This window comes from Saccopteryx leptura, chromosome 2 (genome assembly GCF_036850995.1).
Source record: "Saccopteryx leptura isolate mSacLep1 chromosome 2, mSacLep1_pri_phased_curated, whole genome shotgun sequence".
NCBI classification, from domain to species: domain Eukaryota; kingdom Metazoa; phylum Chordata; class Mammalia; order Chiroptera; family Emballonuridae; genus Saccopteryx; species Saccopteryx leptura.
This window is the reverse complement of record NC_089504.1, coordinates 167,051,408-167,077,571: the sequence shown is the minus strand read 5'-3', so window position 1 is coordinate 167,077,571 and position 26,164 is coordinate 167,051,408. Positions and strand designations below refer to the sequence as shown.

The 26,164-nt window shown below is 45.8% G+C and overlaps 1 protein-coding gene across 1 annotated transcript in view; it reads left to right on the top strand.

The window, feature by feature from the left end:
• The window catches only part of FLT1 (fms related receptor tyrosine kinase 1), a 227,179-nt gene extending 203,395 nt beyond the window's left edge, over positions 1-23,784 (top strand). The window contains exons 25-30 of the mRNA XM_066369267.1: positions 1,395-1,494; positions 7,165-7,270; positions 14,234-14,376; positions 16,314-16,398; positions 18,035-18,129; positions 21,006-23,784. Of these exons, the coding sequence (XP_066225364.1) occupies positions 1,395-1,494; positions 7,165-7,270; positions 14,234-14,376; positions 16,314-16,398; positions 18,035-18,129; positions 21,006-21,204 (728 nt within the window). The 3' untranslated portion in view covers positions 21,205-23,784. The remainder of the gene's footprint in view (positions 1-1,394; positions 1,495-7,164; positions 7,271-14,233; positions 14,377-16,313; positions 16,399-18,034; positions 18,130-21,005) is intronic.
• Positions 23,785-26,164: the final 2,380 nt, after the last annotated feature.

Here is a 26,164-nt window from a genome sequence, read left to right as displayed (position 1 = left end):
CACTGGGGTGTGCGTGTATGTGTACCCTGTATAGTGAGGATGCTTTGTACAAACACAGACAAGGTCTGACTAGTATAAAATCTGAAGTAGGTTTACATTCAGCCTATCTGGCTACTCTTTTCTCTGTCCTTTTGCTCCCTTTTCCTAATTCCTCAAATATCCTAATTCCTAATGCTCTTCCTTTCTTGCATCATGCCTCCTCTCAGAATTTCCTAGGGAAGGCCCCAACAGGCACAAGCCAACCAGCATTAGGAACAGGACACAGCTAGTCCTGGGCCCTGGTATGCAGGATAAAAATGAGGACACTGGTTGTGTTTATTCTGCTTCCAGTAACTCCACTCTGGGTGGCTAGAAACCATGTTCAAGGCTCTGAGCACACAGATGTTCACAGAGCCACATCTGCGTGCAGACACACATTGATGCTCTGAGGCTTCCCAATTGTGGGGTCTGGCCAAAAGTCTTTTGGACTTTGCCAAAAATTTGCCTTTCAGAGCAAATAAAAGTCATCCAGTAACATCCCTAGTTTCCTGTAATGTGTGAAAATCATTCCCCTGCTTTCGATGACAGGCACCTGTTGCTTCCAGTCTTTGAAAGCAGCTTGGCGGCCACAATGGCCCCACAGTGATACGGTGCCAGCACTGCACGCCTCCAGCTGCTTCCTACAAGCATTAATCACTAGAAAGTAAGACAAACAGATGGCTGAGATAGACTAGGTTTGAGGTCTGGAACAGAGCAGACTCGGAGGCTTGGCCCACCACGACCCCTAACTAAGAACCCCCCTGAAAGAAAGTGTTACTTGGGCATCCTGAACAGTTAGAATAGCAAAAGGCAAAGTTTGGGCCTCTGGGACCGTCTTGTCAGCAGGCTCATGCTCGCGGGCAGCCACACATTCAGCATACCCTTGGAGCTCACTGCTGAGCAGGGCCCTAGTCGCGCATTCTGTGTGCCATTCACGAGAGAGTGGTAAATTCAAGTCTTCTTTGCTGAGGTGTGAATAATCCATAAGTGATCTATTCTAAGTCTCCTGGCCTTCTAAAGAGTTCATTAACCCAAGGAGTGAGCATTTAATGATGGAATTTATTTAGAGTTCCTGTTGGGAAGAGGGAAGGGACCCTTCAGATGATACCCTCTCTTTTGACCAGATAGACAGGAGTAGCCATATGGATGACCCGGGGACATCAGACCCCCAGCACCATGGAACCGGGTGTGTGTCACTAGCAGGCATTTGCAGAGCTCCAGTATGGCTTGTAGAGTGTGGGGAGACCCATTCCAGTCGGTGGGGATTTATTACTGAACCATCACTTTCAAGGGAGGATACAGACACTGAATCACCCCCATGGTCTTTTGTACCTGGAGCCATGATATGCCCTGTGACTTCCCGCTGTCTTGTGCAGGTGGGTCCCCATATCCGGGTGTGCAAATGGACGAGGACTTCTGCAGTCGCCTGAAGGAAGGCATGAGGATGAAGGCTCCTGAATATGCAACTCCTGAAATGTGAGCTTTTGGCCTTTCTGTTCTGCCCCAACGCCCCTGTCCTGCCAGGACACCTCAGAAAGGGGATGTTTTGTTGCATTGTAGAATCCCAGTTCTGCTTAGCCTTGCTCAAGCCCAACTGTGCTGGGAGTATTTTCGAGAAGTCAGGCACATTGTCCTTCATCCGTCCTTACCTATTTTCTCTCTTGACCACTGGCATGACTTTTCAAGGCCTCTGGCTGGAAACTGAAGTTAGAAACTCAGTTCTAGATGTGAAACCAGGCAAAACTCACAGGCCATCTGGGAACTAAATGTAAGACCTTGTCCTCACAAAGTGGATGCCAAGCGAGCCAAGGAGTCACAGGGACGAAGTGCTGGAAACCATCATGACCAGTCTTCTATCCTCACTAATGACCAATGATGGTTTGGTTTGGAATGCAGAAGTGTAGGAAAGGAAGAGGGGAATTTCCTGGTGGAATTAGAAATTATACTTCAGAGGAGGCTACTCGGGTCATAAGACTGCTTTATACTCATTTTAGGGTTGGCTGAGCAGGGGTCTGGAACTTCTCCATGAGGCAGCTTCCTGCTGGGTGGCCCTGTGACTCCAGGAAGGTGACTGGCTCTGTGTGAAGGCTTCTCCATGTTCAATGCTTGCTTGCTTCTCTTGGACACTCTTTTTCCCTGAAGCTTTGTAGCTGTTTTGTTCTTTGAGTTCTGAGCAAGAATGTGATGACACAGTTTTGTTGAGCTGCTGACAAGGACTTGGGCCTCCTGAGGGTGACACCACCTTTCCTCACCCTGCCACCCACACAGTGGGGTCCTGTCAGAAGCCCTGGGATGGTCTCTGGGGAGGAGTCAGAGGGAGTGAAGAAATTGTGGCCTTAGCCAAAGTGCAAGGTTGCTGTCTCTTTCCTTCATGTCTGAGATAGGCTGGGTCAGGCCCAGGGGAGGATGAGGAGGACCAGAGATGCAGGCCTGTGAAGGCAGTTAGGGAGCAGCCTTAGTGCAGAAGAGAATGAGGGGGTCTGTTCTGGTCATTCTTACATGATGTCCTTACCAGGAAAGTACAGGGAGCTTGAGGCAAGGCTCCTGTCTGAGAGCTGGGACAGATATATCAGCCACTAGGACTGCATTGGGCATGGCGTGGTTTTTTTTGTTTTGTTTTGTTATGTTTTTTAGATTTTATTTATTCATTTTAGAGAGAGGAGACAGAGAGAGAAGGGAGGGAGGAGCAGAAAGCACCAACTCCCATATGTGCCTTGACCAGGGAAGCCCGGGGTTTCGAACCGGCGACCTCAGTGTTCCAGGTTGATGCTTTTACCCACTGCGCCACCGCAGGTCAGGCAGTTTTTAATTACGTGTTTCCTTTCACTTGGTGGAGAGGGACATACACAAGGAGATCTGTTTTAAATGAGATTAGTTTGCACTTTAGGTTTTCTAGGTATTCCCTCTCACACCGTCCCATTTGAAGTTCCCAGCAATCTCGAGGACAGGCAGGCAGTTGTACAGTCTGACTCTGAGAAGTGAAGGACTTGTCCTCCATCAGCTAGGTAGTAGAGGAGACAGAGTTAGAAGCCAGTCCTTTGGGCTGGTCTCCCTGCACCCCAGGACTGTTAAATTAGGAATACACTCATGTCTTAGAAGACATGTTTCTCTAATATGTCCACTCATACTTTGAATTAAATATTTCCTTCCACTTTTCACAAAGTGTGAACATCACAAGAGTGAATCCTCTATTACTAACAGTAATAGTAATAGTAATAATTACAGTAAAAAATATTAAACAATGTTTAATAGTTATTTAATGCTATATTAAGTGCCAGATTGTTTTTAGTACTTCTAATATATATTAATTTTCCTAATGCTCATAACAACCTATAAAGTAGGTACTATTATTAACTCTATTTTAGAGATGAGAAAACCAAGGTGCAGAACATCTAAGTGATTTGCCACATTGCTAAATAAGTTAAGCAAACCCAATCTGAGGCCAGAATCCACAACACAACACTACGTACCTGCAGGGTACATTCCTAACCCTTCTCCAGCTCTGGTCCAAACTAACTGTGCAGGACAAAGTTAGACCAACTTTGGACTAAAAGCTGCCTACAGGTCTTCACATGAACTTCTCCCAGGTATCCCTGGTACCCCATGCAGCCCATAGGAAGGATCATTTCTTTTTTTCTTCTTCTTCTTCTTTTCCAAGTGAGAGGAGGGAGATAGAGAGACAGACTCCCACATGTGCCCCAACTGGGATCCACCCAGCAACCCCCATCTGGGGCCAATGCTCTGCCTGCCTGGAGCCATGCTTATAACCGAGCTATTTTTAGTGCCTGAGGTAGAAGCTCCATGGAGCCATCCTCAGCACCTGGGGCTGATACACTCAAACCAATTGGCCATGGCTGTGTGAGGGGAAGAGAGAGAGAGAGAGAGAGAGAGAGAGAGAGAGAGAGAAAAGGGGGAGGTGTGGAGAAGCAGATGGGTGCTTCTCCTGTGTGCCCTGGCCGGGAATCGAACCCGGGACTTCCACACACCAGGCCAACACTACCCCTGAGCTAGCTGGCCAGGACCTGAAGGGTCATTTCTTAATTCTAGGGGTTTTTTTCCCAAAATTATAAAAAGTAAGAAGCAGCTTCATGAAATGTTGGTTCAGAAGGCTAGAAATCGGATCTTCAGCCATTCTCAAGCATTTGAAAGCTGCCAGGTCAAGGACGAAGTGCAGCTTCCAGAACTGGGGTTCAGTGACCTGAACGTGGCCAGGTGGCATGCACTTGGGAGCGTGGGTGACAGCTCAGACAGGAAGCTCCTCCCATAGGCCCCTTCCCCCAGCTTATTCCAAGAAGGGCTGTTGGGTTGGGTGCAGCTGGTGTCCCTTTACTTTATTAAACCTCTTTACTTAGCGATGTCAGACTGTTCAATGCTGGTCCTTGGTTTTCTGCCCAATGCCTGTTCAATCAGCTGTCTTTCAATAAGGAAATAAGCAGTTAATTTTTATTTCCTTTTCTTTTGGTGTTTGCTGAGAAAATTTGCATTGGTTTTTAGATGAGAAGTGGAAACTGGAAATCAGAAACCAAGAATCAAAATACAGAGCAGCAGTAGTTGTAGGTGGTCCTTCTTTCTAGGTTCAGCATGTTGGACCAGAGGCCTGCTTATGGCCACGTCCCAGGCAGCTGTCGCCTGGCATGATGGGACGCTGCTGAGGGAAGCCGGGCCTCTGAACAGTTAGGCTTGACTGTGTCAGGTGGGAGGAAACTAGCCTCCACTATCGCCTATGGCCTTGGGGTAAGGGAGCTGACTTTCTGTCTAGTGACCACCCATCTCTGTCGTGTACATATTTGTACCTATCTTAACAAATTAGTAAAATTTGTAAACTTACAAATGAGATTTACACAGGATTGTGTGGACGGGCTATCTTATACTACTTCACACCTTTGGTCACAGGAGGCTGGTCCAGGTTGCCTGAATGAATGCCCTGAGCCCTCACTCTGCTGGTTGGGGACAGTTAGAGACCTTGAGCACTGCAGCCCTGTCCTGTGTCACCCAGAGTTAAAGCTCCCCTCCTCCTCCAGTCTCCTGCCATACTCAAGTCCCAGTGCATGGTACCTAGCGTGGGCCTACACATCACACGCACCAAGGGGCCCCCACAGCTCTTGTAACCAGCTGAGCCACTACACCCCTTGGGAGCTAGGCAGAGTAGGTCCAGAGAGGAAAGATAGGGGTGCGAGGGGACCAGAGTCCTCGTCTGAGGAGAGTCTTAGCTGATAGGTTCGGACAAATGTAGGAGAGGTGGCAATTCAGACAAGTGACCTTGGTGAGCTCTGATCCCTTACTCAGAGACTTTGGACATCTGCTTACTGGGCACTTGTCAGAAAGTCGAACCTCAGTATCCAACTGTGGGGAGAGGTTGCTTTTAAAGACTGGTTCCCATGCAGAGTGTCTGGGCACCTAGAATTGTATCCTTGAGTTAAATAAGAACCTTAGGACATATACACCTGGCCACATTGCTCTGCTTCTCAGAATTGTTTTTATTGCATGGTACTTTTTGCTATTAATGCTTTGGCCAACATTAAAAGATAACGTACAAGACAGTCCCGCAAAGTCACTGTTACCTACATGGTAATGATACCGAGAGGCTTCTAGGAGAGCCTCTTTTGAGATTGCAGTTCTAGGAATGGCCATGCTTCCTCCAAGTGACTGGCTGGTTTTGAACTCCTGGCTTACTTGCATCATGTAATTGTGCCCTTTAAAAAAAAATTTTTTTTAATTGTGCCTTTTTGCCAGCTGCCTGGGAATCAGGATATCAACTTTGCATGTTAACTTGGCCCGTAGTTCCACCTTTCTAATCTTTATTATACTTTCCCCCTGATAGTTTTTTCTCTCTGTTTAACTGTCCTATACTCTTACTGTCTTTATCAGCTGTTTCATATACTTCGGAACCAAATAGGGATGGCTGTCCGTAAGAGACACTGGAGCTGTTTGTGCAACATGAAAGCGCATAGCCAGGAAGTGGCGGGCAGAGCAGCACTGCAGTGGCTCATGTGCTCTCTCTCCCAGACACCAGTGACTTGCTTCAGCCAGTCTCTTATGAGTACTTATTTGCCAGGCCCTGGGTTACATAAGGCGTGTGGTAATGAAGTCCCTGCCCAGTTCCAACTTCTGAGCCCATCCAGATTTTGGTCCTTCTCAGTCAGAGTCCTCTCTAGTCCAGACGACCTCCCCCCAGAGGAGATTGCTACAATAAACATGCTTTGAAGAGGGCAGAGCCCAGAGGATAGGCCTCAGCCAGTATGTGAGGACCGCCGGTCTGTGTTTGCAGAGACAGACAGGGAGAGGACTGTGCTCCCTCCGACACAACCAGCAGAGGAGCCCAGTACCCTTACTGCTGAGCTGTCAGAGGAGAAGGATCAGAGGAACCTGCTGACATTTAATCCCAGGAAGGAGTCAGCTTCTGTAATATTAAGACAAATGTTTTCACATCCAGAAGCCCAGTCTGTACTTTTCGCCTTGAGTAGTAGGAAGCCAGTTTGTAATGGCAGCTTTGAAATGCTGAAGGCAGGGAGGGTCAGCCACATGCAACGAGCTTGCACACAGCCTAGGGAAACACCCAATGTGGAAGGCCACCTTTTGGAAGTGACATGAATCCTGTACACAGGGCCTTCTCCATCGGTCTCCACTGGAACTCGGAGGACTTGGAAATTCCACATGCTTATTAAGAAGTCCAAGCCAACCTCTGTTACAGCTCAAGAATATAACGATCCCTGCAAACTATTCACCTGTTGATGTTTGTGTCAATGTTAACTTTCCACATTTAAGGACACTGCTCTGCTCTTGGCAGTGGGGGGATCTCACTGCTAGTGACATGGTTTTTTCTTTCCAAATAGCTCTGCTTTTTTCATGGAACGCCCTCCCACTGTGCCAGTACCAAGGCACTCCAAAGAGCTTGGGTCTTGGTGGGCTCTGGAGGTGGCTCACTGGTCTGCCTTTGTAGACATACTTTCCACTACCAGCAGGACCTGGCCCAAACAGCCATTTTTGATGCTGCATACCCAAATGTACAAATAAAGATAAATATCACACAAAAAAGCACAACCTTTATATGTATGACAAGACCCATCACTTGGCCGGTATGGTGTGTAGGGGATCCATGTGGTCCCTGCTGCTCTCCAGCCATTTCTGCTGTGCTTTCCCCAACAGCTACCAGATCATGCTGGACTGCTGGCACAGGGATCCCAAAGAAAGGCCAAAGTTTGCAGAACTCGTGGAAAAACTAGGTGATTTACTTCAAGAAAATGTACAACAGGTAAAGCTAAATGAATCTAGAATATCCGAAACCAGATGCCTTTGAGTGCAACTCAAGAGAGTTTGTTATTTTTTATTGTGTTTACATAGATTCTAGTGTCTCCCTGAATGCAATCCCCCCCTCCCCCGTATTCCCCTCAACATCTCCCTTACCCCCCTCCCCACGATGCCCTCCCCCCTTCCCTTCAGGTTTAATTCTGTTCCTCAGTTCACATTGTTCATTGGATTCCTCAAAAGAGTGAGGTCATATGATATTTTTCTTTCTCTGCCTGGCTTATTTCACTTAACATAATAGTTTCCAGGTCCATCCATGTTGTTGCAAAAGGTAACATTTCCTTCTTTTTCATGGCCCCATAGTATTCCATAGTATATATGTACCACTGCTTTTTAATCCACTCGTCCACTGACAGACACATGGGCTGTTTTCAGATCTTCGCTATTGTGAACAATGCTGCCATAAACATGGGGGTGCATTTCTTTTTTTGAATTGACGATATGGTGTTCTTAGGGTATATTCCTAAAAGTGGGATGGCTGGGTCAAAAGAGAGTTCCATTTTTAATTTTTTGAGGAATCTCCATATTATTTTCCACAGTGGATGCACTAGTCTGCATTCCCACCAGCAGTGCAGGAGGGTTCCCCTTTCTCCACATTCTTGCCAGCACCTATTGTGTTGATGAGCGCCATTCTGACTGGTATGAGGTGATATCTCATTGTGGTTTTAATTTGCATTTCTCTAATGATTAGTGATGTTGAACATTTTTTCATCTGCCTATTGACCATCTGTATGTCTGCTTTGGAGAAGTGTCTATTCATTTCTTTTGTCCATTTTTTGATTGGATTTATTTATCTTCCTGGTGTTGAGTTTACATGTTCTTTATAAATTTTGGTTATTAATCCCTTATCAGACATATTGTTGAATATGTTCTCCCATTGTGTGGTTTGTCTTTTTATTCTGTTCTTATTGTCTTTAGCTGTGCAAAATCTTTTTAGTTTGATATAGTCCCATTTGTTTATCCTGTCCTTTATTTCACTTGCCCGTGGAGATAAATTAGCAAATATGTTGCTGCGATAGATGTCGGTGAGCTTACTGCCTAAGTTTTCTTCTAAGATGCTTATGGTTTCATGGCTTACATTTAAGTCTTTTATTCATTTTGAGTTTATTTTTGTGAATGGTGTAAGTTGGTGGTCTAGTGTCATTTTTTTGCAGGTAGCTGTCCAGTTTTCCCAACACCATTTATTAAAGAGACTGTCTTTACTCCACTGTATGCTCTTATCTCCTGTGTCAAATATCAGTTGTCCATAAAGGTGTGGGTTTATTTCTGGGTTCTCTGTTCTGTTCTATTGATCTGTATGCCTGTTCTTATGCCAGTACCAAGCTGTTTTGAGTAGAATGGCCTTGTAATATAACTTGATATCAGGAAGTGTGTGATACCTCCCACTTTATTCTTCCTTTTCAATACTGCTGAGGCTATTTGTGTTCTTTTTTGGTTCCATATAAATTTTTGGAATATGTGGTCTATATCTTTAAAGTATGTCATTGGTATTTTTTTTTTTCATTTTTCCGAAGCTGGAAACAGGGAGGCAGTCAGACAGACTCCCGCATGCGCCCGACCGGGATCCACCTGGCATGCCCACCAGGGGGCGATGCTCTGCCCCTCTGGGGTGTCGCTCTGTTGCACCCAGAGCCATTCTAGCACCTGAGGCAGAGGCCACAGAGCCGTCCTCAGTGCCCGGGCCATCTTTGCTCCAATGGAGCCTTGGCTGCGGGAGGGGAAGAGAGAGACAGAGAGGAAAGAGAGGGGGAGGGGTGGAGAAGCAGATGGGCGCTTCTCCTATGTGCCCTGGCTGGGAATCGAACCCGGGACTCCTGCACGCCAAGCCGACGCTCTACCGCTGAGCCAACTGGCCAGGGCCTGTCATTGGTATTTTAATTGGTATTGCATTGAATTAATAAATTGCTTTGAGTAATATAGACATTTAAATGATGTTTATTCTTCCTAACCATGAGTATGGTATATGCTTCCACTTGTTTGTATCTTCCTTGATTTCTTTTATCAGTGTTTTATAATTTTCTGAGTACAAGTCTTTAACCTCCTTGGTTAAATGTACTCCTAGGTACTTTTTTTTTTTTTTTTTTTTTTTTTTTTTTTGCAGTAGTGAAGGGGATTGTTTCCTTAATTTCTCTTTCTGACAGTTCATTGTTGGTGTATAAAAATGCCTCTAATTTCTGTGTATTAATTTTATACCCTGCCTGCTTGCTGAATTCATTTATCAGGTCCAGTAGTTTTTTTGACTGAAACTTTAGTTTTCTATATACAGTATCATATTACCTTCAAATAATGATAGTTATACTTCTTCTTTTCCTGGTTTTGGAATCAGAATTATGCTCGTCTCATAAAAGGAGCTTGGAAGTCTTCCTTCCTCTTGAATTTTTTGAAATAGCTTGAGAAGGATAGGAGTTAGTTCTTTGAATATTTGGTAGAATTCACTAGTGAAGCCATCTGGCCCAGGACTTTTGTTTGTTGGGAGTTGTTTGATAACTGTTTCGATCTCATTTGTTGTAATTGGTCTGTTTAGGTTTTCTGATTCTTCCAGATTGATTTTTGAAAGATTATATGTTTCAAGGAATTTCTCCATTTCACCTAGGTTGTTTAATTTTTTGGCATACAGTTCTTCATAGTATTTTCTCACAATATTTTGTATTTCTGTGTGTCAGTAGTTATTTCTCCACTCTCATTTCTAATTTTATTTATTTGAGTCTTCTCTCTTTTTTTCTTGGTGAATCTAGATAAAGGTTCATCAGTCTTGTTTATTTACCCTTTCAAAGAAACAGCTCTTGGTTTTGTTGATCCTCTGTATTGTTTCTTTAGCTTCTATGTCATTTATTTGTGCTCTGATCTTTATTATTTCCTTCCTTCTACTAGCTCTGGGCTTTACTTGCTGTTCTTTTTCTAGTTCTTTTAGATGCAGAGTTAGGTTGTTTACTTGAGCTTTTTCAAGCTTCTTAATGTATGTCTGTAGTGCTATGAACTTCCCTCTCAGGATTGCTTTGGCTGTGTCCCATAAATTTTTTTTTTTATTTTTTTTTATTTTTTTCATTTTTCTGAAGCTGGAAACAGGGAGAGACAGACAGACTCCCGCATGCGCCCGACCGGGATCCACCCGGCACGCCCACCAGGGGGCGACGCTCTGCCCACCAGGGGGCGATGCTCTGCCCATCCTGGGCGTCGCCATATTGCGACCAGAGCCACTCTAGCGCCTGGGGCAGAGGCCACAGAGCCATCCCCAGCGCCCGGGCCATCTTTGCTCCAATGGAGCATCGGCTGCGGGAGGGGAAGAGAGAGACAGAGAGGAAAGCACGGCGGAGGGGTGGAGAAGCAAATGGGCGCTTCTCCTGTGTGCCCTGGCCAGGAATCGAACCCGGGTCCTCCGCACGCTAGGCCGACGCTCTACCGCTGAGCCAACCGGCCAGGGCTGTGTCCCATAAATTTTGAGCTGTTGTGTGCTCATTATCATTTGTTTCTAGGAATTTCTTTATTTCTTTTTTGATCTCATTGTTAACCCATTCATTATTTAATAACATGCTATTTAGTTTCCAAGTGTTTGAGTATTTTTCAGTTTTTCTGTTGTGGTTGATTTCTAGTTTTATGCCATTGTGATTAGAGAAGATGCTTGGTATGATTTTCATCTTAAATTTATTGAGACTCATTTTGTGTCCTGACATGTGGTGTATCCTAGAGAATATACCATGAGCACTTGAAAAGAATGTATATTCTGCTTTAGGGTGAACGGTTCTGAAAATATCTATTTTTTTTTTTTACAGAGACAGAGAGAGAGTCAGAGAGAGGGATAGATAGGTACAGACAGACAGGAACAAAGAGAGATGAGAAGCATCAATCATTAGTTTTTCATTGCGACACCTTAGTTGTTCATTGATTACTTTCTCATATGTGCCTTGACCGTGGGCCTTCAGCAGACCGAGTAACCCCTTGCTTGAGCCAGCGACCTTGGGTCCAAGCAGATGAGTCTGCACTCAAGCTGGGGACCTTGGGGTCTTGAACCTGGGTCCTCTGCATCCCAGTCCGATGCTCTATCCACTGCGCCACCGCTTGGTCAGGCTGAATATATCTATTAAATCCAGTTGATCTAGTATGTCCTTTAAGTCTGCTGTTTCTTTGTTAATTTTCTTTCTTGAGGATCTATCTAGTGATGTTATTGGGGTATTGAAATCCCTACTACTATAGTATTGCTGTTGATCTCGCCCTTTATATCCATCAAAGTCTGCTTTATATATTTAGGTGCTCCTATATTAGGTGCATAGATATTTATAATGGTTATAACTTCCTGTTGGATTGCTCCCTTTATCATTAGGTAGTGACCTTCTTTATCTCTTTAAGTCCATTTTGTCTGATATAAGTATTGCTATCCCAGCTTTTTTTTCATTTCCATTTGCATGAAATTTTTTTTTCTCTTTATCTCTTAGCTTTGGTATTTTAATTATGATGTGTCTTGGTGTGGATTTCTTTGGGTTTCTTTTTAATGGAATTCTCTGTGCTGCTTAAACTTCTGTGACTTTTTCCTGCATCAATTTAGGGAATTTTTCAGCTATAATTTGATTGAACAAGTTCTCTATCCCTTGTTCTTTCTCTTCTTCTTCAGGAACTCCTATGATGCAGATGTTGTTTCTCTTTAGTTTGTCACAGAGTTCTCTTAGAGTTTCCTCTGATTTTTTCAGTGTCTTTTCTTTTTGCTGCTCCACTTCCGTGTTTTCGTTTATCTTGTCTTCTAAATCACTGATTGGATCCTCTGCTTCATCCAACCTGCTTTTAATTTCTTCTAGTGTAGTCTTCATTTCTGATATTGTATTTGTCATTTCTGACTGGTTCTTCTTCATTATTTCAATGTCCTTTTTGATGCTTGTTATCTCTTTATTTATGTGCTCACTGTGTCCATCCATTGTTGTTCTAAGATCTTTCAGCATTTTAATAATCATTATTTTAAGCTCTGCATACAGTAGTTTGCTTATTTCTATCTCACTCGGTTCATTTTCTGGGGGATTCTCTTGCTGATTCATTTGGATTGCACTTCTCTGTCTTCCCATTGTGTCTGTGTTGCCCTGGACCTTCCTGGCTGGGGCCTGGTGCAGATCAGTGGGGGTCACTGCCTATGACTGGTTCTTATCCACCTTTTGGGACCTACAGGTTATCCAGATCTTGTGGCTGCCTCTGCTGGGTCCAGGTGCCATTGTAATTATCAGCTGTACTCCTAGGCTTGCTTTTATCTACTCTTGGCCTGGGAGAAGTTCCTTTAAAAGTTCAAGTTCCCCGAAAGTGCACTTTCTGTTGCCTCTTATTGCTGTCTACTTGTTGGGCTCAGTACCTGTAATTCAGTGATTAGGTACAGTTATTAGATATGGCCTACTACTTATCCTCAGGTGTCATTCTATCCAGACATTTTATTTACTTATTTTGTTTTCTTTTATTTTGTTTTTTTGTTCTTTTTCAGCACTCAGTAGGGTGTAGTCTCAGGGGTCCAGTGGGTGTGGCCCCTGTGCTCCTGTTGTGTGGTCTACCAGGCCACTGCCACTGGGCTTTTAGACTCAGGTGCTGCTGGCACTAGCCTGCCTCCAGAGCTGCTGCTGCTTTGGTTGGGCTCGCGTGTTCCCACGTGCTCATTTGGACCACTTCTGGGGCTGCCTCAGTCAGCTCAGATCTCAGCAGCCACCTCAGGGGGTCGTGTGCACTAGCTCGGATCACTGCAGAGGGTGTGCCTTGCCCTGGGCAGTTTTGCTCGCCGCCCAGATCCCTACAGCAGCTGGCGTGACTTCTGCCCTCACTGGCGGGCTCATGTGTGCCCCTGCACCTTCCCCCTCTGCTGATGCTTGGGCCTCTGCCCCCGCCAAGGGCTGGCCACTCAGCAAGCAGGGCTGTGTATGTGCCCAGACTTCTCACAGCTGCAGTGGCAGTTCCTGGTTCCACGGGTCGGCTTGTGCATGTTCTCGCTTGAACCTCCGCAGCCGCGCCCTGCTGCCTCTGGCCTGTCTGCCCCAGGTGAGCACTCAGCAAAGCAGTGGGTGGTGTAGCTTAGACCTCTGCACTCCCTATGTGTCCTTAACATGGCGCCTGGCTCTAAGCACCTTTGTTCTAGCTAGGGTAGGGGAGCCTCCGGTGGATGGGGCACTTTCTTCCCTTTGCTGGTGATGCTGTTCCTAAGAAAAATGTTCACTTTAGATTTGGGGAGTGACTCAGCCCAGGGGTTAGGGTGTCCTCCTGGAGCTCCAGGAAAGTGGCCGTGAGCGAGGCTCTCCGTGCAGTTCCTTTAACACAGAGCCTGGGTCAGAGAGTCCTGCCTCCTTCTCTCAAACCATGTTTAGGCTTTTTTTCTCAGCCAAATATAGTCCATCAGCCCCTTCCAGGCTCCAGGGCTTTAGGTTGGGGTTCCGGTTTTGGGGATAAGGACCTACAACTCACTGGACAGCCCTCCCTGTCACAAAAGTCCCTCCCGGGTGCCGCTCACTCTGGGAACGGGGCAGCCTTTTCCACGTCTCCACCTTTCCTACCAGACTCAGTGTGGATTCTTTGGTGGCCCTTGGCTGTAGAATCCTCTTAGTTTAATCCAAAGTTTGTCATTCACAATGAGTATTCTCAGATTTAAGTTGTAATCCACCTTGGATCTGGTAAGTGGAGTTGGAGCCTCTGCCTACTCTGTGGCCATCTTGGAACCCCCTCTATTTGTTGTTTTAATAGCTATTAATTGCTGAGATGAGCTGTAAAAATGTGTGTGTGTGTGTGTGTGTGTGTGTGTGTATATGAATGCACAATTATCTTTCACAGAATTATGTTTCCAAAACACAACTAAGATTGTGGAAATGATACAGCTGAAGTGGATAAGTTGATACAATGTTTCACAGATATACTTTGAAGTGAAATTTCTGCTCTTAGAGCTCTATCTTTGGTGTTCTAGGATGGTAAAGACTACATCCCACTAAATGCCATGCTGACGGGAGGTAGTACATTCACATACTCAACTCCTGCCTTCCCTGAAGACTTCTTCAAGGAAGATATTTCAGCTCCAAGGTATAATGCAGGAAGTTCTGATAATGTCAGGTAAGATTTCTTTCTTTCCCCGACTTTACAATATTTTCAAATAAACAAAAAATCACACCTCTTAAATTCAACTGTGGTTAACAGGCCATTTTGTTTGTATTTGTATATCTGTGCACAGTCTGTGTGTGTGTGTTTCCTTTTTGCTGAAGCATTTGAAAGAAGGCTTAAGCTGTTGTGACACTTTGTCTAAACCTTACCTTGTGAGGGCATTCTCCTGTGTAACCACACCAAAATGATCACACTAAAGCAATTGATAACATTCAAATTTCTTCTAATGTTCTTTATACCTTATTTTAAAAAGCAGTATCCAATTAAGAATAACACATTGCATTTCCTTCAGTTCCCTTAGTCTATCTTACTCTAGAATAATTACTCCATCTTTTTCCCCCCAATGACACTTTTTCCATGAGGTCTTAGATATAATTAAACAAACACTGAATTTTTTCTTCTCTCATTACTGCAGAGGAAATTGGAGAAAGGGATAAGGGAAGAAACGTTTGAGAGCCACCACTGGGCACTGAGTAGGTGGTTACATGTGCATCACACATGTTTAGTACTAACAGTTACACATGTCGTACATATAGTTACTAATTGCTACACATGTATCACACATTAGTACTAATGATTACACATGTATCTAATGGTTATACGTGTATCATACAAATTCACTACATGGTCACACAGAGGCATGCCGTGTGTGGACTGGCACTGTGCTAGGCTTTACATATATCAATTTCTTTGATGCTCAGAACAGTTGTATGTAGGAGATATTATTATTCATGTTATACAGTTGAAGATATTAAGACTATGGAGAATAGCCACCAAAATTGTGTGCTTAGAAACGTGACAGAAGAGCTTCTAACCCAGGGGCTCTGACACTCCCTCCCATGCGGTCAGGACTCTATCTTGTGGGCCTTCCAGCATCTTTACCTGCAGTAGACACCATGCTAGGACTCTGATGTTAGTCCAGCCAAACTTAGCAGGTGACCAGGGAAGGCGCTGGGAAGAGCTGTAGTCTGAAAAGATTGGCAGCCTGGACGCCCAGCGGCCAGTCCAGCTTGGTGGTCGTGGCTGACAGGTCAGTGGCAGTGCTCCTATTTCACAGTAGCCCAAGGAGCTGAAAGAGGATCATCCATTTTTTAAGGATGGGGAAACTAGCTTGGATTAAATAAACTGGCAGGGTCTGATTGGGTCAGAGATGGGAGAGGGGAGCATGCCACAGTTATTTGGGCCCGTCCAGTATGTTGTTTAGTCTCAGGCCCAACAGAGAGCTTACCTAAGAAACTGGGCCTTGCAGACAGTGACAGGGAATTGGACTGAGAAAGCCAGTCACTAGGTGAACTTGTCTTATAAGCAGCCATACGGTGCTGTGACATTCCTTCCTAATGGATTACCAACAAATGGTCACGAGGTAGTTATAGGGAAATCACACAAGTATTATTCATTTCTCCCAACCTGTAATCGCAGAACAGAATATGCAAGACTAGCTCTAGTGCTCAATTATGCTATTAATTCAGCTGTGTGACCTTCCCAGTCCATTTCATTTGTTCCCTCACATCCTTTAGAAGTAGGCAGCCACTTGATACAGTCTATCATGTCTCTGTGTGTTGTTTCCTCACCTTTGTAATGGAGGGTAGATGATGACTCAGGTCCCTTTTTACGCCTGACAATTTCTGATTCCACAAGGGGCCAGAGGCCTAACAACTACTGGGTCTCTCATGTCCCCCTGGGAACTGCTCAGAATTGTGATGTGGGGATCAACAACCGCAGGAGGAAGTGCATCACTGCCGGGACCCCTCAGAGAGCTTCGGTCTCAGGAAGGGAGTCCTTAGGGTATTTCGGTTCATCTCTGCTGGGATGTGGTTCACATGGTCTCCTGACTAGTCAAAGCTGGATGCATTCTCCAGTCTTGATTATTCTTTCTGCTTCTTCATTAGATATGTAAATGCCTTCAATTTCATGAGCCTGGAAAGAATCAAAACCTTTGAAGAACTTTCACCAAATGTTGCTTCAATGCTTGAGGTAAGTAATGAAATGAACCTGCTCAGTGCATCCTGGAAGACCCTTTGCCAGACTCCATCCAAACACAAGCCCCAGTGGTCTGGGGCTCTCAGTGAGTGTGGGCCAGTAACGAGTAGTGGCTGAAGTGACCATTTCGGGGGGATTGACAATAACACGTTGCATAGTTTGAAGATGATCCGGAATTTACTCTGGGGTCCGAGTCCTTGCCTCATCAGAATTTAGTCCCTCAGGAAACTTCCTGTGTGTGTGGGAGCTTCCGGGCTGCCAGTGGGGGAGCCCCATTCTCAGAAGTGTAGATGTAGAGGGCCTCAAAGCTGGGAAGGCTGGGACTTTGTGATGTGGCAGAGCACACCCTCTTCGGAGCAGCCTGAGATCCTGGAAGAAGTCTGTCTGGGCCTCTGCTCCTTCCCACTAAGTTTCTAGAGGCTGACAGCCATGTTCCTACCCAGCCACACTGGGAGGAGCAATCCATGCAGCCAGGCACACACGAAGATTCACCAGCTGTCTCTTTAAGCCCTGGGACCTGGGGCTGAGGGGACCGGGTGGAAAGGGAGTGCCAGGCGAGGGCCCTGGCATCGCAGGCCCTTCTGCCCCGTGTGGTCTCCAGACATGCTCTGTTGCCACTAAGTGGACTGGAAGACCCGCCCACCCTCACCCAGTTAGGCTCTGCACTGTCACAGGTCCCCAGGGGACTCATGTGCTGGTGATGGCCATGGATCACAAAGGGCTGGAAAACCAATGGCAGTGTGAAGGTAACGACCACAACAGTGTGGCACAGTCACCATAAAAAACCCACTAAATCCTCTTTAAACACACCAGATAAAGAGGAAAAGATGGTTTGAACATTACAAATAAACCCAGAATACAAATGTCAAAATGCTAGAAATTTTGTTTTGCTGCTTAGCACGTAAGTCTTAGGTCCAAGGAATGATACTGAGCAAACACGGAGGATTTCTGTCAGCCTTCCCTCCCCGCCCTCATATAGGGGCTTACACAGCCTCTTCACGGGCTCAGGCCTGCTCACTGAAAACTAAGGGCATGCACACAGCCCAGTAACAGCTTCAGAGGGTGGCGGGCTCACCTGCTGGACATGGTATGTTAGCAGAGCGACGGGGAGGCCATGTGCACTCAGTGCTGAGGATGACCTGACAACAAGACAGAGCTCTGGAGACCATGACCCAGTAGGGCCTGAAAGTTTCACAGAATCAAGGAAAAATTAAACTATGTCCTTATAATCTCTCAGCATTTCTGCCTATCATGGCCACCAACTATAGCAGCATTCTCATAGCCAATTGTCACCTGCCGGAATTAGTTTTAGAATATTTATGTGACAATCTGCATAAAAGTTTACTATGAAAAATGCTCATGTTACTTGCAGTTTCCCCCTTTTGACTTGTTTTCTCCACCTTTCAAGAAGAGGGCCTCAGAGCCATTGGGAATAGGCATCTATTGCAACTGACAAAGTTTAGCCTTACCAATATGAAGAACATGCTTAGTTTTCACAGGCAGGGTTGTGGACGGTGAGGCAGAGCCTGGATTGGCTCGAGACGTGCACCCCCCCAGGCCCTCCCCCTGACCTCACCTGGACCATTCTGGGTGCAGCAAGAAGTGTCACCTTCTTTCTCCTGCCCTTCAGGACTACCGGGCAGACAGGAGCACTCTGCTGGCCACCCCTTTGCTGAAGCGCTTCACCTGGACCGAGAGCAAGCCCAAGGCCTCGCTGGAGATTGAGTAAGGGAGCTGGGGGTCTTCCCCGTGGGCAGTGGTGGGGGATGAAGATGATGCTGGAAAGATAGTTTAATGCAGATAGCTGAGAGCTGGTTGCCCTCCTGAACCGTAGTGTTCCGGTATCACAGAAAAATACCTCCCCCCCCCCCACAAAGGTTAAAGAGGAGGACATGAAAGTGGACAGGTGAGCACCACACTCTGGGAAGGAAGATTTAAGAGAAAATATGCAGACAAACCCAGCATAGTGTCAGGCCAGGCAAACCCATGGAGCACAGTGCATCATGGGAAAGGAGACTGACCACCAGCATGAACAGAGCGAGCCTCAGATGTGCTGTGGGGTGGGATGGGGTCCGAGCCCACTGTTACCCCCAGGCTGGCGGCGTCTGTAAGGGGTCCCAGTGCTGCTTCCAGTCCTAAGACACGCCGCCCTGAGGTGCAGCCCTTGAGGGCTTGCTTCCTGTTTGATCCGGGCACCCTCCTTCCATCCAGTGCCAGCATCCATGCTGTCAGCAGAAGTACACAGGCCCTTGCTCTATACTCCCCGGCCGGCCACACCACAGCTCTCTCTGCTGGTCTTGCCGCTGGTCTCTCCCGGGTCAGTGCTGGCGCCGGTGGGCACAGCTGCCCTGCCTTTCCTGTCCTGGTCCAGGGCCTGCCTGTCTCCTGCAGGCCGAGCCTGCTTCCATTTTATCTCAGTCCCCGGTCAGCAGACTTTCTCAAGGGGCCAGAGAGGGAATGGCCGCTCAGCTCTGCCTCTGTGTTCTGAAAGCAGGCCAGGAGGTCAGCAAGGAGGCGTGGCTGTGTTCCAACAAGCTTTAAAAACAGGTGGCCCTGGCCAGTGAGCACATGGAAAGATGCCTATTAGTCATCATTGGTTATCAGGGACATGCACATCAAAACCACACTGGGATACCGCTCCATACCCACTAGGATAGCTAGGATAAAACGCTCACTGTTGGTGAGGATATGGAGAAGTCAGAACCCTGCACCCTGCTGGTGAGGAGTGAACTAGTACAGCCACCTTGGAAAACAGTGTAGCAGCTCCTCAAAATGTTACGCGAGTGACTCTGTAACTCAGCCTGTCCATGCCTTAGTATACACACAACAGAAATGAAAACTGTCACACAAAGCTTGTACACAAATGTTCATAGCAGCATTATTCATAATAACCAAAAATAGAAACAACCCAAATGCCCATCAATAATAAATAAAATGTGACACATTCACACAATAGAATCTTATTTGACAATAAAAAGTGTGAAGTACTGATACATGCTACAACACAGATGAACCTTGACAACATTGTTAAGCCGGTCATGGAAGACCTACAGCTCCGTTCCCGTGACATGCCCACGATGGGCCAGTCTGCAGGAACGAAGAGTAGGTCAGTGGCTGTCTTGGCCCTGGGGGAGGTTAGGGAAGGGGTTGCTGGGCGTACTCCTACTCATGGGCGTGTATGGGTTTGGAGGGGTGGTGAAAATATTCTAAAATTGAGTGTGGTTATGGTTGTGCTACTAAAAGCCATTCACCGGTACACTTTACATAGGTGACACATCTCAACAGAGCTGTCATTAAAAAAACAAACAAACAAAAATAGCAGGTGGACAGCACACAGGCTGTATTTGCTGACCCTGATCTAAATCAAAGGAGGGCAACAGTGCCTCTAAGTTCAACACCCACCGCAAATGCAATGGACAGGAACGGTTCTGGGCAAACACCTGCACATCTGTGTGCTTTTGCCACAAGCACGGTGATCGTACTGGGGTCCATTTCCCTTAGCGTATTCAGAGTGCAGCAAATTCAAGGATGCAGATGAGAAGGATGTGGATGGGGGAACTGTAGAGACCATGGTCTGTTGTTTCCTACTTTGGAATCCTTCAGAAAATGGGTAGCCACATTTATCTAGATTTTGTAAAGACAGAAACACTGTTAATTTTATCCTCTACTCTAAAACTAAAAACACAGACTGTGGAGCAAACTCTTGACGTGCTCAGCCAGAACCAGCTAACGTGGTGCACGGGGTCCTTTCACCCCTCCCCCCAGCCATTAGAAGAGCCTTCACATTTGTCTCCGGCTGGACATAACAAGTAGGACTCAGAGCAGGTGTTTTCACCTTGGAGCCATGCCAGTGATATACAAGTCCCCAACTTGCGGTTTTCTCTTCTAGAGTGCAAACCTGATGTATTAATCTTTCTGTATGAAACTCTATCGTTTCTTGAGGCCATTGTCACAAATGACCACAAACTTGGTGGCTTAAAATGAGAAATATGTTCTCTTGCAGTTTGGAGACCAGAAGTCCAAAATCAAGATGTCAGAGGCTCTGGGGAAGGACTCACTCCTTCCTCTTTTCAGCATCTGGTGGCCGCAGGCATTCCTTGGCTTATGGCCACATTTCTCTGCTCTACCATGTCATCACCTCATCCTATCTCTGGTCAGTCTCCTTGTGCTTCTTGTAGAGAGACGCACATGACTATGCGTAGGGCCTACCTGGATAACCCAGGAAAGCTCCCCTCTGAAGACCCTCAGCGTCACCACACCTCTTGTCATATAAAGTGCTATATTCACAGATGCCAGGGATTTGACATCAATATTTTGGGGAGTATTTTTCAGCCAAACACAGTAGCCAGCTGACCCAAGAATGGAGGAGAGTTGACTCCAGGCTTGGGAGTTATTTTCCTCCTGGAATTATGAATATGCATTGTTCCTTCACACAGTGGCACGCATCCTTCTGCGCAGGGACAGCAAGCTGGTAGAAACAGTGCGCAGCTCCAGGGCAGAGCCTGGCCAGAGTCAGATGCAACCAACAGCCTTCGGCTCTAGGACAGTTATGAAAGAGTGGCTGGAGAAACTGAACTTGTGTATTTGATGTTTTTCTTTAGCTTGATTGTAACCAGCAAGAGTAAGGAGTCGGGGCTTTCTGACCTCACGAGGCCTGCTTTCTGTCATCCTGGCTGTGGGCACGTCCACAGAGATGAGCGCCGATTCACCTATGACAGCTCCGAGCTGGGGAAGGTCTGCTGCTGCTCCCCTCCCCCCGACTACAACTCCGTGGTCTTATACTCCACCCCGCCTGTCTAAGGGGCGGCACGCAGCTGAGTTCTAGAACCGCACGTGTATTTGTACCCCCAGAAAACGAGCTTTTGCCAATATTATACATCATAAATTTACACGTCTACTTTGACACAGGGGCCAGAAGCTTTTTGTGGATTTTAATAGTGCTTTTTTCTTTTGACTAACAAGAATGTAACCCAGATAAATGGAGTAATAGTGATGTGAAGGCTACTATTGCGAAACCTCACAATACTGAGTGTTAGAGAAACTCGTTTCAAGCCCAAAGACTTCCTGCTCCTTACCCTCAGGCTTATGGCCTGGATGGCTCCGAAGACACATGGTGATGAGCTCAATGGGCCACACAGGGACATCCAGGCTGGCCTAAGCAGTGCCTTTGGGGTCCTCTAGCAGACAGGACATGTAAGAAGGAAAGAAGGGAGAAATGAAGGAAAAACAGGATAGGACATGAGAGAGATGAGCCGGACCCTATGGAGGGAGTAGGAGGGGGCTACCAACAAGGCCACTCCAGTGGCTTCTAAAACCCTGGCCAGACCAGCTCCATCTGAGAACCCAGCTGGGCAGCCAACAGAACAGCAGATGAAGGGACTTGCCCTGCATTCTGGGAGCCAAGAAAAGGACAAATAGTTTTTGGAACAAAGCAAATTTTAAAACCTCAGCAAAGAAATGGTTCTCTGTCCACTTCTGTACGTGGCACATTTTCTGACTTCTAGCACTGAGGGTGGTGCTCATATCTGAGCCCCTGCTGCCACCCCTTCAGCCAGACACACTGAAAACTTACTAAGCTAATTCAGCCTGTTGGTTCACAAATACAGCATATCGCTCATGAGGAAGCCAATGCGAGCGACTGTGGTCTGTTAGGTTATCTGTTGGGCATGAGCCCCCATTAAAAATGGCAAATTCTATTTTGAGAATAGTCAAGACACTTAACTTAGTGCTCTGTAGTAACCTGTCCTATACAGTATAAAAGGAAGCTGAGAATGAAAGTGCAGTCTTGCAGAGGGCTTTCTCTCTATCAAACCTAGGGCAAAAGCAATAAAAAAGGCCGAGTGACAGCACTCTCTGTCCCAACCAACAGCTACCCCTGAAGGACAAGAGTCAGTTTTTATTTACTGGGGAGCCTGCTACCCAGTTTGTCTCCTGGGAAGATATGTGAAAGCATTAACCAAGGTTATTAAGCACTTTATGCTCCTAGAGAAAAAAGGTGATAAGGATATTTCTAGAATAGGGACTCAGGATATTGATCAGCCATTAATAGCAGAGAAGCCTCTTTTCATCTGCTTTGGACCTTCCCTTGGTCTGAGGATGACAGAAATAGGGAACAGGGTACACAGGGGCCTTCTCCTCAGGGTCTGACGGCCCTGGGCCGCCTGGCTGGCTCATGTGACGCTGTGTGCTCGGGAGGTCTGGAGCCAGTCAGAGCAAGAGTGCACTGACGCTTCCAGTAGAAAAGGCGTGGGCCCCTCGATGATGCAACTTAAGTCTACAGCCTGAAATGTGAGGAAGGGTCCTTCCCATGTCACAGTCTTGTTTCAAAGTTCTCTGTAGGAAGAGATAGGGGCTTGACATGACACATCCCCAGTGAGACTGAGCACTCCAGTGATGGCTCTGCACCAAGAGCCAAGAGCCAAGTCCAAAGTTAGGCCAGGGCCCGGGGAAAGCCTTGCTCTTCCTCTCCTGGCCTGCACAGAAGCACTGGTGACAACTGGCAGTAGTGTAAACCAGGTAACACAAGGAGGTTAAGCACAGGGACGATCAAAGGCCTCAGTCAGTGCTCTAGCTTTTTCAGATCAGGTAAGGGTCCAGCAATTTGTAAAAACCGTAGCTGTAATCTTTCTTAATCATTGTGATCTTAGTACTATTATTTCACTAAAAGAAAAACATTAGAACTGTTAACTCACTGTCTTGGCAGATCCCTGTCTGTAGCCTCCATGAATCCATCTGGCAAAAACATCCCCACCCGGAGTGCCGACACAGACCAGCTTGCGCTCATGTGTACTGTATGTAGACGCAAGGTGCTTGTCATGGCGAGTTCATTCTGATCATACACTAATTAATTGATGGTGTTACTAGAATCATTTGCCTCTTAACGACAAAAACGATTGCCATCGACAAGGAAAGAACCAGCACTTCCTTTCAGGATTTGAGAGGGAACGTACGTGTGACAGCATGGGTGGGATGGGACAGACTGCATGCAAGTGTAGATCTAGTTTGTCTCAGAAGTGATGTCCAGACCTTATTTTGAGCCCATGCAGCATACCTAAGTCCTGAAAAATGTTACTTAGGTCTTCTAGCTGTGCCTTGTTCCCCAGCCCTAAGTATGTCAAACCCCAAAGAGACCTTTGTCAGCCCCTTCTAGCTGATTAGAGGAGAACACCTTTGACTGACAGCGGTAGGAACTATGTGTGTGTATATACGCATGTGTGTCTTTTGTGCAGAACTATTTAAGGAAACTGGAATGTTAAAGTTACTTTTATGTAAACCAAGAATGTATGCTGCAGATATAAGGAAGACATAACTTGGTCCTCTATCTCTAGTCACTATGAATATATTTTGTATACTGTCTTCATATAATAAAGTTAACTTCCTAAAGCATCTCCACATCTTCTTCCTGGTCTGTTTTATAAATGGGAACAGGAGTCACAGGTTTCCCCAGGATGGGGAACTGGGGTTCTGGGAGATGTCCCTAAATACCAATCACTGCACAGCGGGAGGGAGATAAGGCGAGCACTGCAGAGGGCAGAGGGCTTCCTCTCAGCACTGCAAAATGCTGCAAACAGGAAACAAAATAAAGTCAAACTAGGCCGACTGCCCAGAAAACGGAACACTAAAATGAGATCAGTAAAATGCACAGACTGAGTACTGGCTGCAGACGCAAGTCCCCTCAATTTTAAAAGAGGCAAGCTTTTCTAAACATTTTCTAATAACCATAATTATAGGGTGTGTGTGCACACACATGCATGTGTGTAGAAGTTGTGTGCAGGAAATCATACAAAATAATTCCCTAAGAAAGTATACTAAGTATTCTTCAATTTTATTTTGTGGATTAAATCCTAGTAAGAGAAATAAACAACTTAAGACGATCACTATCAACATAGAGTAAGTGACTAGCACATTGTTTTAGGAAGTGACCATCCCATCATCTTCCTAATATCACACAAAAACTGAACTGGAGTTGTTATAAGGGGGGGAAACCTGCTTTCTTTGGGAGAAAGGCAAAGGGGGGGGGGTAAATGACTAATCTCAGTAAGTGTGTGATCAACTGAAGAGGGCAAGAGACGTTTTATCTTCAAAAATCAAAAATTCTTTAAAAATATTGTTTTTAACATACAAGTTACAGTCACTCATTTAGGCAAAGGATTTGAAGAATGCTCAAAGAATTGATATCATGTCATAGTTTAGAAATTTTCTCATGACTCTAGAAACTTATAGCTCATTTGGGAATTGGTTTTTTCTTTCCCTCAGCAGAAGAATGGCCCAGTAAGGTTTACTGGAGTCGCTGGTGTTAAACATATTACCGACTTGAATTTCATAAGCCAGGAAATTTTTCAAAATTTATGCTGGGTCCCAACACAAGGATATCTAGCTTTCTATTTTTTGAGCTAAAGACATTAAAGGGAGAACAAAGCAAAACAAATAAAAAACCAAGTAGATGCCACTAATGTTCCATTTCTTGAGCTAGGTGTGGTACATAATAAGTATGTTGCCTTTGTGACAATTCATTGAACTACTTGCTTACTTGCAAATCTGTGCATGCTATTCTTCAATAAAAGATTATCTTTAAAGTCCCATTTTAAGAGGAGTAAGGGCTTAATCTCATACTAAAATATATTAACTTTATGTGCCAACAACTATTCTAAGTACTTTAAAGGAAAAATCTCATTTAATTTTCAAAGCTATCCAATGTGATAGTTATTATTAGTAAGCCCTTTCTATCAGTGAGAAAACTGAAGTAAAGAGAATTTCAAAATCCCACCATCACATCTACCCTCTTAGCCACACCTGTGCTCATACACTCTGCCCTCCTTTCTGGATGGCCAACTAAAGCACTCTGGGGCACTTGACCCTTCTCATCTACAGACACTGCTTCTATAGCCCACCACTCCCGCCCCTGCACCCTACCTTACAAAACAACACGTTACAGCCTTACTTTCTCCTCTAGCCACCACTCGTTTCTTTTTTCCTTTTTACAGCAATGTTCCCTCAAAGAGTTGGTTTTACTCCTTGTCTGGGGTCCCCCCTCTAGGTACTTTAAACCCCTTGAGCCCAGTGTTCAGTTACACTCACTGAAACTGGACCAGGTAACCAGCAACCTCCATATTGCTGAACCCAATGGCCCGTTTTCAGCCTCAATCTCTCTTACCCATCAACAACTTGACCTTTAATCCTGGAAACACCTGAACACCTTTTTTACTTTGATCCCAGGACATTATACATTTTGGTCACTGATGCCTCCCTTACTGGGTTTCTTTCCCTTGACTTTTGAATACTGTTCCCCTTACCCAAGGACTTTACCCTTGAATCTTTTCTTTCTTCCGTTCTTTCTTTTCCTTTCCTTCCTTTTTCTTTCTTTTCTTTCTTTCTCTCTCTCCCTTTGTTTTTGTGACAGAGAGAGGGAGAGATAAGGACAGACAGGGAGAGAGCTGAGAAGCATCAGTTCTCCTTAGTTTACTTAGTTGCTCATTGATTGCTTTCTCATATGTGCCTTGACTAGGGGGCTGCAGCAGAGCAAGTGACCCCTTGCTCAGGCCAGCAATCACACGCTCAAGCCGGTGACCTCGGGGTTCGAACCCAGTCCTCTGCGTCCCAGTCCGACGCTCTATTTATTGCGCCACCGCCTGGGCAGGCAAACATTTACTCAGTTTACACGAACTCCATCATTTCAGCCAGTCTCAGGACTCTAATGTGACATCTGCATGACCATGACTTGTAAATTAATGTCTGGGTCAGATCTCTGCCCTAATACTCC